At 35.3% G+C, this 12,745-nt stretch overlaps 1 protein-coding gene across 1 annotated transcript in view; it reads right to left on the bottom strand.

Moving 5' to 3' along the window:
• Window positions 1-3,581: 3,581 nt before the first annotated feature.
• Window positions 3,582-12,745, bottom strand: part of insyn2ab (inhibitory synaptic factor 2Ab) — a 42,486-nt gene continuing 33,322 nt past the window's right edge. Inside the window, exons 4-5 of the mRNA XM_016544751.1 lie at window positions 4,077-4,533; window positions 3,582-3,958 (exon numbers count right to left, since the gene is read on the bottom strand). Coding sequence (XP_016400237.1) covers window positions 4,350-4,533 — 184 coding nt within the window. The 3' untranslated portion in view covers window positions 3,582-3,958; window positions 4,077-4,349. The remainder of the gene's footprint in view (window positions 3,959-4,076; window positions 4,534-12,745) is intronic.

The raw sequence follows: 12,745 nt of genomic DNA on the forward strand, positions 1-12,745 counted from the left end.
GCTTACTTTTAAAGCCCGCTAAGCTCAAGTCCCCTATCATTTATTAATGAGCTCTTAGGAAACCTTGAATTTTTAAAGCAGTGCGGGATGGAGATTAAAATTTAGCCCAAACCAGTTGTCGACATGCCCATCCGGCTTTTGCTGACTCTCTCTCTCTCTCTCTTCTCTTGCAGTTGTAATTACTCCTAATGCAAAAGCTTCATTTATTAACGGAAGGTGCTTTGAGCCATTCGCTGTATAAATGCTCAACCTGTTCCTGTTGTGTGAGAGACTGTGTTTACTGTGCATTTCATTTATGCTGTTCCCTTTCCCTTCCTATTTATGTTGTTTTCTGTTTGCCGATGTAGGGAAAATCACTATGAGGCTGATCCTGGCTACACCTCATATAAGGGTTTTCCCTCAGTATCTATGTTTCAACAGCCATTGCAAATGTTGTGAGGATGCTCCTTTCTTTACAACTGCCCTTAACTTAGAAGGTTTCAAAATATGGAATATGGAAAGTATACACAGTCACTTTCCATACAAAACTGACTATATAGAGCGAAATGTTAAGATTAAATATTCAGCTGCAATTTAATGTTAAATTTAAAGTATGTTGAATTTATAATATCATGATTTAATAATATGCATAATATTATAAAGACAACATGTTCCAAATTTAAATAATTGGTTTGATATTGTCTCTGTTCTAAGGCCAAATTATTAAAATATTATCTAGAGATAATTTCCTTAGGTTTTTATTATTATTATTACTATTATTAAAACTATGGCTGACAATAGAATAAAATGTGATTAATATCACGATTTCCAACCATTTTTTATCAGGCAAAATGAAATAGTAATAATATTGGTTTTGACAACACATAACTTTTTTTTTTTATATATAAATACGTTTTTTTTTCTCAAATTTGTTTGAAACTCCCTGGTTTATATTATATTGAGATGTTATTCTATGGTCTACAGTTATTCGATAGTCTACAGTTATTATTCTGTCACGGGAGCAAAGCTGGACAACGTTTTACAGCTAAATCTTTCTTTTTAAAGGCCAGTGGCGAAATATGGATTTTGTCGGACACGGGAGGCGCTCAAAGCATGAGCAACTATTGGGAAGATTACAGTCACTCCATATGCTATATAAGATTTATCCTCAACACAAACCTCTTTGAAATGAGATCCAGTTATCTGCTCACTGGTAAAATAGTTTTCTGCCACCATCACAATCCTCTACAGCCTTAATGTTGTAGTTTTGGCAGGAAAGTGTGAGAATATTTTCCATCAAAATGTGTCTGTACTCCTCAGTTAAAGGAATAGATCACCCAAAAATGAAAATTTGCAGAAAATTTTGTCACACTCATCCAGGATGCAGATGAGTTTGTTTCTTCATCAGAACAGATTTGGAGAACTGTAGAATTACATCACTTGCTCACAAATGAATCCTCTGCAGTGAATGGGTGCCATCAGAATGAGAGTCCAAACAGCTGATGAAAACAAAGAAATCCATCCAAGTAAACCACACGACTCAGTCCATTAATTAAAGTCTGTAAAGTGAAAACCTGTGTTGGTAATGAACAAAATTATCATTATAACATTTTTAAAATCAAAGTGTTGCCTTTGGATAAAATTTATTTCCTTTATCCATAATATTGCTTACTCCTGTAAAGAAGTTGTCTCGTAGTCTTAAAGATGTCTTAATAGATTTGTTTACTAAAAACACACAGCTTTTCACTTCACAAGACATTAATTGATGGACTGGAGTTGTGTGGATTACTTGTTGATTATTGTGATGTTTTTATCAGCTGTTTGGCCTCTCATTCTGACGGCACCCATTCACTGCAGAGGATCCATTGGTGATGAGCAAGTGATGTAATGCTTAATTTCTCAAGATCTTGACATCTTGAATGGCCTAAGGGTGAGTAGATTTTCAGAAAATGTTCATTTTTGGTTGATCTGTTGCTTTAAAGAAATATAATTAGTTATCTGTTCTTGTTTTAAAATGCCGCTGTTGCAAATAATTTTTTGGGTTTTCCTGCACCAATTTTTTGTTCTTCTTCTCAAACAAGACTTGTTTTTGAATTAGTTTGAAAAGATTGCAAGGACACAAAACTGCAATCAGTTTTCTTTGTCATTTTGGTCACGACTTCCATGTGCTTATCATCTTAAGTAGCAACTGTTATCTATATTAAAATAAGGCTGTCTGATCAGAGAATAAGTGCATGCAAAGTCTGGAGAGATTTGTTTGTAGTCATATCCCTACGATGGATGGGTCAGCAGAATTATATTTGGCATGTTTACATTAGTTACGTTTGCAGAAAGAGTTCAGAGGAATATTTCATCCCTTGAGTCAAAGTGACTGACGGTATCTTGGCAGCAGGTGTTCTACTGGAGGCCGTCCAATCACAGAGCACGTCTGTAGAGTGTGCACCAAAGCTGAAGCCAATCAATTTTAGAGAGAAGAAGTGTTGCAACCAACTCATCCTGTTCAAAGCACTATTCAGTCATCTTCATGAATTGAGTATCACCACCGCAATCCACTTTGCAAGAATCCCAAAGCAACCCACACTCCTTTGGTCTGACACTAAATAATGTTCACGGAAACAGTACAGTCGAGTCATAATATTTTGCATCAGTTTCTTTATTGTAAATGCACTGTGGGTAGAAATTGTATAAAATGTAATATTGCACAATATAAATCAATTGCACTTTTTTCAAGGTATAATGATGCATTTGTGTTATGCTACAAGAATATGCAGGTACTGTGCTCCAATTAAATAACAAGATACTGTGACCAAGAATTTTTTTGTTTGAACATATTAGTACTTTTAAATATATAACCAATAGTTATCAAAAATGTCCTCCAAGTATGAAGGTTCTTGGGCTACCAGCTAAATACAGTGTTTGGCACTGTAGTGAAGATATTAGACTTGTGAATATCTAACACAAAGACTGTTTAAAGCTAATAAAATGCTAAGCACAGTTTCTATATACATAGCCCTCTATATGTTACCTGCATGATTATACTCCCCAATTTGTGTTGTGATCATTTCATTATTTTGCTTTAGGTGGGTAAACAAGCACAAGATTTCAGTGATTGACTGCCATCATTAAAATTTAATTGCGCAAATGACACGTCAGCTTGAACAGAGTGGTGTGTTTTATCGAATAGAGCCTATTTCTATTGTTTTGTGTTCTGTATTTGTGCACTTTCCACCCTATATCACGAAACAATGATCATCTAAACAGATTTGAGGTGTTCTCATATTTTTTCACCATGGAACATATTGTCTGTAATCTCCAGCCAATTCTCAAGCATCTCTATGAGTCTGAAAAATATATTTACTGAAAAATTTACCTAGGTTTACAGTATGTTATAAATGCAGCGTCATATTCCCAAGAAAATAGTTTCAGACCTGAACATCTGCAAATCGAAATTTTACTGTAAATGTTTTTCTTATTCCAGAAATATTGATTGCCCATTATTTGATGCAGAAATCCATATAATTGAAAGACAAATCACTGTATTTTCGTAAATTATTATTATTTTACTTTTTTGAGAACACCAGCGTGTAAACCCTTTTTCATTCATACATTTACAGCCTAACCATTTCTGACATACTTATTGTGCATTCTCAACATTTTCCAGAAAAATATCTCTACAAAGTCATTGATTATTAGTGCATGCAGTCAGCTGATTCTGCATTTGCTCACTAATTTAATTTCATTAATTTAATTTATTCTGTCATATAATGATAATCAATTGGTGAGAGACTTTGAGAAAGAAAGAAAAAAACGAAAGAAAGACTGGAAAAGAGACAGAGGTATATCTCAGCTATCAAATCTACTTTATACTTCCCAAAAGTTTGTGCTTTGCTGATTAGATGTATTTGATGTACGGCTCCAAAGTAGTTTTGTGGCAAACTAGCATTTAGCTTTGAAGTTTCTTGTCGCCTCTGCAGGGTCCCTAAATTAAAATGGGACAAATGTAGAAAGAAGAAAGAGAGATCTCAGAGTTAGACACTGGAAAATATACACACACACACACACACACAACGCATCTACAAACATCCCTGCTCTCTTACCTTGCAAACTTGACTAAACCTAAGGATCATTGAGTAATCCCATTGAAAAATGTGAGATCAGGTGAATTCAGCAGTTCCCAAACTCAGAGGGTTTATCAGATGGTCATGATTAGAAAACAACTGTTATTCCTTATTAGAATCCAGTTGCTCAGTGGATCCCATGTTCCAAAACGGTGGCTAGCAGTGAGCATTTCTCCATGTTTATCCAATTAGTCAAGCAAAATTCCACTAGAATTCACTCTTTGTGATGGTTTCAGGGATCCTGAATCCATGTTAGAGGAACCAGAGTTTCCATCGCGCATGCTTCTTGGACTCAGTCTTGGACTTGCGTTTGGGGGTGGAGGTGAACACCTCGTGCGTGTAAGGCAGAGAAGGGTAGGACGGCTCTTCGAATGGACACAGTCTCTTCATTAAGGGCTGCAGTTTGTCCTCTTGAAGTTTAAAATCTAGTTCCACACTAAAAAAGAAAAAGGGAACATTATAGGTGAGGATAACGTAGAGTAGAGATCATATCAAAGCAGATTACACAAAAGTGTCTAGATGAGGATCTAAATTAGTCAAATTAAAGCCAACAATAAATCAAATTTGACTCAAAATTTGATTTACTCTTTCTTAAATTAATTTTCCATATCTTATTGTGCCTATTTCATCAACGACATCGTAAAACTCTATTCCAAAGTGCATCAATATATTTTCTTCATAATTTTTCATCATGCAACCCTCTGAAACGTCTTTCCTTTTCTGCCTTTTCTGTCCTTCAGTCTGTTTTGATATAATTTACAAATGTAATATATTTTTAAAAGGGTAATTGTTTTATTATTGTTTTTTTGAAAGAAATTAATACTTTATTTGGCAAGGATTCATTTAATATATTAAGTGACATTAAATATATTGTTATATATATATATAACATATTTTAAATAAATGCTGTTCTTTTGAACTTTCTATTCATCAAAGAATACTGAAAAATATTATGAATATTATGTGTCCACAAAAAAATTAAGCAGCTTTTCAACATTAATTGAAATATTTATTGAGAAGCAAATCAGCATATTAGTGTGATTTCTGAAGGATCATGTGACACTGAAGACTGGAGTAATGGCTGCTAAAAATTCAGCTTTGCATCATAGGAATAAACTACATTTTCAGGTATATTTAAATAGAAAACAGTTCTTTTAAATTGTAATCATATTTCACGATAACTTCGTTCTTTTTTTTTTTATCAATTAAGAGACTGAGCATAAGAGACTTATTTCAGAAAGATTAAAAAGTCTGACCCCAAACAATCAGTTCCCAATGGATGTAATCAATTTTTCTAGTTCCTGTTGAAATCCTCTTTCACTCAGTAATAATTTGACAGTAAAATTAGTTGCAAATGCCATTTCATGTTCAAGTTTTGTCTGCCTTAGTAAATGTTTTGAGTGTATACCACTCATTCCTTACCTCTAACATCATGACTAAGCTGTTTAGCTCAGTCTCAGCGTTTGTGTGTATGTGTGTGTTTGACAGTCCTCGCACAGCCACAGTCTGACCTAGTCTTCCCTCTAAAGTCATAATCCCATGACAATCAGATGATTCCTGATGATTGCAGTGGCTAAACTCCCAGATTAATCATCAGAGACGGCTTTAATCTGATCTAAATGAAATCATTCATAAAGCAGAGTCTGAGTCATCAGAGTAAAGAACAGAGACACACAGACCAATCACACACATATCAGTACCACTCACTTTCAACTGCTCCATTCCTCACTCGCCCCCTTCTTTTCACTTCCCTGCGCTACAAATGAGCGTATTGGAAATCAATGTTTGACTCATCAATTCCTCCATTCATAAAAGATTTGTGCAAAAAGAGAGCTCTCTAACCAAATTGCAGAATGGGAGTCAATTATGTTTATCTACGTCTTTACACTGAAGGTTTGTTTGGTTTGCGGTAAGGAACGCTTTATATATGACAATCGAGCCCTTTGGCTTTCATTCAAAGTTTTGTATTGGATAACACACATTTCATTTAATTACAAGCTGCTATGGTGAAACGCAGACATTAATCGTTCAGATCATTATGGAATTTTGCACTGAATTTCAAAGCCTTTGAAAATACGATAGCGCTTTATCACAATTCCACACATACAAACCCTAAACCAAGGACTTTTTTCCCATCACATACGTATCGAGACAACAGAACAAACCAATAACAGACTAAAACCCATGGAGACAAAGCAATCTGCATCTCATTTTCAAGTCTGTCCTGGATTTTCACAAATGATCAGAAAAACTTCTCTGGCATGGTATATTTAGAAGCTGCAGTGTTTGGTTTGTCTATTTACAGAACTTGTGAAAGCTCAGCGATTCTCGGCAGACACTCTGAGGGTGAAAGAGAATGGAACAGCCGTGTGTTCCTGCTCCGGGTTGGGCTAAACTACACTCAGCAATTGATCACAGGAAAAACCCGAGCAGTTACCTTGTGTACACTACCAGCAGGGGGGTGTAAAACATATGGGTGGCTGGTGAACAATGCACAGCAAACAATTGCAGGATCTGCAAACCTGGCTCAGATTGGAGATGATGTCTTAAGGTTTTCAAGTATCCTAAGAAATGTTCTTTATTTTCTGTTCTCATATATGGAGTTTTGTAACAGCAAATGCTGATTATCTGTTACAGGCGAATTCGATTCATACATCCTTTTGTAAAAAAGGAAAAATCCTACTCTACAAAAAAATTTAAATGTACAACCAATGATATGAGTTATATATGACAGTACATGATGATACTTCCTGTTCAGCAAATGGAAAATACTTTAACTATAAGCATTATAGTTATAGTTAAATATACTATAAGCATTTCTAATAATATATTTACTAGATTTAATTAATTCTTCTACTTTCTATTAATCAAAGAATCCTGAAAAAATGTATCATGGTTTCCACAAAAATATTAGGCGTCACAACTGTTTTCAATATTGATAATAAGAAATGTATCTTGATCACCAAATCTGCATATTAGAAAGATTTTAAGAATAAATTACATAAATTATGTTATTTTGAATTGTAGTAATAATTCATAATATTACTATTTTTACTGTATTTTTGATACAAAAAACAACGTAGCACTGCTCAGCGTAACAATATTAGTATTGGATACATGGATAGTAAAACCTGAAATTGCAAACAAATGCAATGTGTGTGTGTGTGTGTGTGTTTGTGTGTGTGTGTGTGTGTGTGTGTGTGTGTGTGTAATACCAGAAAATTTTGACCTTGTGGGTACAATTTGTTTTTTTGTTTTTTTTGGTCCCCATGAGGAAAAAAGCTTTTTGAAAATCTAAAAATGTTGAAAGTTTTGTGTGAGGGATAAGAAATATGGTAAGGGGATAGCACATCCTTTAGCTATCCTTTTATCTTCCAGTAAATTTACATGAATTTAATTTTAAATTGATTTTTAATAAAGCGTTGTGGGTATGAATAGGTGATTGTTGAAATAACTCCCTGTGGTTGACATCAAATATAAGTGACCCAGGTTCTTGCTCAATTATTTGCTTCACTGCTTTGCTGTAATGTAGACACATACACACACAAACATGCATACGGTCAAACTCGGTGGGGGGTGGGGGGTGTTTGTAGACATGGAGCTAAATATTTAATCACAGTAACACTGAACGTCATCCTTTATACAGGTATACAAACATTCAGCCGTGAGCTACGGTCAATGACAGGGTACAAACCCGGCCTGTCAGATGCCACAAATATTATGTTCAAACACTTTACCGCAGGGACAAACTGTAATAGGTTCAGTCAATGAGAGGTTGTATTAAAAGAAAAGCTCAATCTTGGACACAACAATGTCAAATATTATGTTCCAGTACGAGTCAAGATAGCAATTGATTTTAGAAGGAGGCCTAAAGGTTTTTATCTGAGTGAGCGGAGGCTGGTGCGAGAGATCAGCTGGATCATTTCTGAGGGTTTTACTGAAGTAAGTGGATTATTATCAAGCTCTGTCTGTAATTTCTGCTCAAGCGGCACCGCTGTCCATCCCTGCTGTGCACATTGCCGGGTATCTCTGCCACCTCTTATTCAAACTAACCACTCGTCCTCCACCAACCTGACACGTGACCCGCTTGAGTCCATTTGTCTGGATTCATGTGGTGCCGTGTGGACAGGACAGACTGAGGTGGTGCTGAAGGACGGGGCCCATCACATGACTAATGGCCGCATTGTACTTGCCTTGAGAAGGCAGCCGCAGAGTGAACTTATCCAGTCCACTATGCCAACAACAGGCATCACAATCAACACATCCTCACTGGCCACTCTGCCAGCACAGGGCAGGAAATTCGATTTTTTTTTGCAATCAGACAATCAGACTCCCTCTTGTCTTCTGGTTCCTCTCCTCTGTTTAGTAGTGAAGAACTGGTTTGCTAATTAGTGCTCAGCACAGTGTTCAGCACTGGTGAGTGCCGCCATTCAAAAGCATGAATGTTCACACTCTGGGTCAGTCCTGTCCTACTATGTAGTACATTTATTTTTATCATATACAGAGGTGTCCAAATGTTCTTTCAAGCAAAGACAGAAATAAGAAAAATAATAATTAAAATGGCATGAAAAATTCTGACATTCTTGAACGTTTTTCAAACTTTAAAAAGTATCCACATTTTTTTAAGTATTATTATAAATATAAATCAATCAATCAATCAACAGGAGGAGTTTTGCCAACGCAAATATTACCTATTAAATTACCTATTAAAGCCACAGCAAAACGGTTAACATCTCCACAATTTCTGATCCCACCTTCCCTGCAAATCACTCTCCAAAGCCACGCCTCCTCCAAAACACATGAACACGCACAGCAGACCAGAAACTAACCAGTGACACAATGAGAGAAGGTGTTGATGGAGGGTTGAATGTAACGCTGTCATGTTAGCTCATGTCTCATTCATCGGTGAGAAAACAATGCAGTACAAAGCGCGTAATATTACAATAATAAATACTTCCATTCTCACTCGGTCTGCAATAGCGTAATGGAACGCGCTGATGACGTATAATGTCTATGTGAATAGGGTGTGCGGAGGTATGCAAATACATACATTGAGAGGACAGCCTATCGTAGCCCTCGGACTGAGGAATATGATTGGACGAACGTTTTATTGTCCTACACCTTCCACAGACGAAATAAATACATATAAATACATTTAGACCACGTAACTTATTGATTGTTATGTGAAGAGACTTTCAACCAGCATAACAAAAAATGTTTTTGAGCCAAATCCCCCACCCTGCGTTTAATTCTTGAATGAATCAGCCTTTGAACAAATTTAATAAATGAATGAATAAAACACTCAATGACTTACTCATTAAGACCTTTACTGCCACCTACTGGCAGTTTTAGTTTCTTATTTACATTATAATTTTATTAAAAAATAGTATCATATTTATATATTAATAAAAAACCTGAATATAAAAATAATAAAAAAAATAATATTAATAAAAAAAATAATTAAAGGGATAGTTAAATGTCCCTTTAATTAGAAAAGAAAAAAGAAAATTAAAAAAAATAAAAATTTCTTACAAAAGCTACTATTTTGTAATATATATTTCATGCTTTTCTTATGTAACACAATAATGGCTTTAAATTATCTTTTGTCTGTAATTTCTCAGCTAAATGTTATGTGCAATTAATATGTGATTAATTAGATTAATAAATCACCACATCATGTAATTAATTAGATTAAATTTTTTTATCGACTCACAGCCCTAATTATTACGTTAATAAACCTCTTGCGGCCCCTTTGGAAGTTTGCTGATGCCCCCTATTGGACCCCGGTCCCATGATTGAGAACTACTGCTCTATATCAATTTCCATTCATTTTTAACTAACACAAGCTTCCAGGATGACATGATGCTCAAAGAAGTGACATAATCATGTTGGGAAAACAACAGCACAAATATGAACAAGTATTAGTGTGAATTTGATATTTTTTAATATGAACGACGTTTTCTGTGATTAGTTGATTTGTCTCATTTTAAACATTCCATTATGTTTGATTAAAATACATAAATCAGTATGATTTTATAAAAATGCATGCTTAAAATATAAAAATTAACATATTGACTTGGGTATACAGAAAATGCATTTGTGAGCCCTAAAGATTGATGTTAGCCAGTTTGAATATAAAATGCAATTTCCAAACTGTGTGTGAACGCAGCCATATTTATCACTCTAAAACAAGACTGACGATCATTTTCTGCTTCTGTTTGAACACAGCCATTGTGATTAAGCTGCATTTCTCTGAGCAGCAAGGGTGTTAGGCTGAGAAAAATAGAGAGAGAGAACGGGGACGCTTTCCTACATTTTGAGAAATCATCTGGAGCCTGTGAAAAGCACACGATTTACCCAGTTTATTGCTGGTTCATAAATACTTAATGGAAACTGACTTGCTGCTTATAATGAGAAATACTGCAGCCTTCGAAAGTGAGAGGAGGATATCTGCATCAAACCATCTCAGTAATTGATGCACGCAAGACACTTACAGTAACCCGCTTGGAAAAAAACAAAGAAATTTAAAATACCATATACAGATCCAAATGGAGCAAATCGCAACTGTATTTGGCACCATTATTGCGCCTTTTTCATAAGCTCCTAGCAGGAAGGATATTGCCAAGCATCTGTAGATACCCACTGGGGCGCCGTGAGACGTGACACTAAATAAATGAAATTGGAAGGGAAAAGGTGCTAAATGCGAACTGTAGGAATACCACAGAGAGTTATCTTGGACACAGCGCAAGAAAAACTGATGGTTGCCACTATTTCAAAACTCTAATGGTTATTTTTTTCTTACTTCTGATGAATGAGTCATGCCTGTCTCCCATCAGCGCACCCTGAGGACAGAGGCTGCGGCAGGTCGGGCTGTTCATTCTGTCGCTATCTGTCTTCCAGTATGTGTCCAACTACAGAGGCATCGCAGCAAAATCACATGCTGGCTTCAATATTTTGACATATGAGAATGTAAAAATATACAGAAGTGTATGTACGATGATGTATACACAGGTGCAAATATTTTGAGGCACATGGGCATGCTGATACTATTTTGTCTTTATATGCACAGAAGTTTTAAAAATTGTAAGTCAGCTGTTTGCATCGCCATATATTATACAGCTGACCTATTTATTTTATTTTACATTCTTCTTTTATCTCCACATGACTGGGTTATTTATTAATTATTTGTCTTACACAAAAAAGAGAAAGTCATTCAGGTTTCGAACAACATGAGGGTGAGTAAATGATGCCAGAATGTTTCCTATGATATTTCTAATAATGCTTTAGCAGTGACACCATTAACTGTCAGTGCAAGGCCTCATCCTCCAAAGTAGGCTTATTTTTTTTAACCAATTAGTGCACATGCTCAGCTTTTGAGAACATATTCAGTCTTATGGTTCAGTGAGGAATTAAGTCCTTGGATTATAAAGCCGATGTTGTTTTTGCCATATGTTCTGGTGCACTGGGCATTTGATAAGTATCTTTATAGCCATGTTCTCTTAGATACGAGTGCCAAACAAAAGCATAAAGAATTTGAGCTTAGTTGAGCTGATGCAAATGTGGACTCCACTTAAGCACACTAAAGGTTCAGAAACAAATACCCACAATATATAGTTTGGAATTTGCTTATTATACTCACTACACAGCTAAAAAAATCTGGATAATTTTTTTAATTGGCCTTTTTTTTTTTTTTTGCATTTTACACAAAACTGCAAATGGCAGTGCTGACCATTTTTTCCCCTAGAATAACTTTTTTAATCTGCTATTTGAATCATTATTTTTAATTTTCTTAACAAGGTTGCATGGTTGGGCTCTCTGTAAATCCGTATTAGCAGAAAGGTGCTTAACTGTTCATGAATATTTCAAATGCTCTTTTCAATACATTTAACAGCGTATAAATTCAAAGATTAAGGCCAGTTGTCTAGCTAGCACATAGAGAATTATGTAATTAAAAATGGAAAAAAAGTTTTTTAAAAAAATATAATATAATATAATAGTATTTCACAAAAAAAACTGCTCTGATGTAGTACTCAAATCCATTACTCATTAGTACTCAAAGACACACAAAGCATTTAAATGTTTGGAAGAGGAATACACATTAAATAGTTTGGGTTGAAAGAAGGATGTACCATTGTTTAAAACAACAATGTGGCACAGTATGCTGCAGCCAGCTAGTTGGTTGTTTGCTGGGAGCATGCTGATCTCTTCGAGTGCCTTCTCTGTTCCTTTGAGAAAGTTGTGATGGAGGAACAGCGAGAGCTATCTTACACCATGCTGGCATCCGTTTTAAACCCTGTATGGGTCATGTTGAGCACAGTGAATGAACAATGAACTTTGACCTTGTAGGCCTTCTTCTCTTGTCCATTAGGATTTGTGGGCAGTTGGACAGTGTACAGGAATGTCAAAAGTATTAACTTGACACAAACTTAAGACAAAAATGTATTATGTATTAAATATGAACGTATTAAATATTATAATTAGGGCTGTCAACGTTAACGCCTTAACGCATTCGATTAATTTTACAATCCTTAACGCGTTAAAATTATTTAACGCAATTAACGCAAAATTACGGAAGCACAATTTCTATTCTAACCCTTTAACCCACTTTTGCTTCTCTGCTTGCGATCAGATCATTTTAAGCTGCTAAA

The sequence above is a fragment of the Sinocyclocheilus rhinocerous genome, unplaced genomic scaffold, assembly GCF_001515625.1.
Source record: "Sinocyclocheilus rhinocerous isolate Xijiao unplaced genomic scaffold, SAMN03320098_v1.1 scaffold8, whole genome shotgun sequence".
Classification (NCBI taxonomy): domain Eukaryota; kingdom Metazoa; phylum Chordata; class Actinopteri; order Cypriniformes; family Cyprinidae; genus Sinocyclocheilus; species Sinocyclocheilus rhinocerous.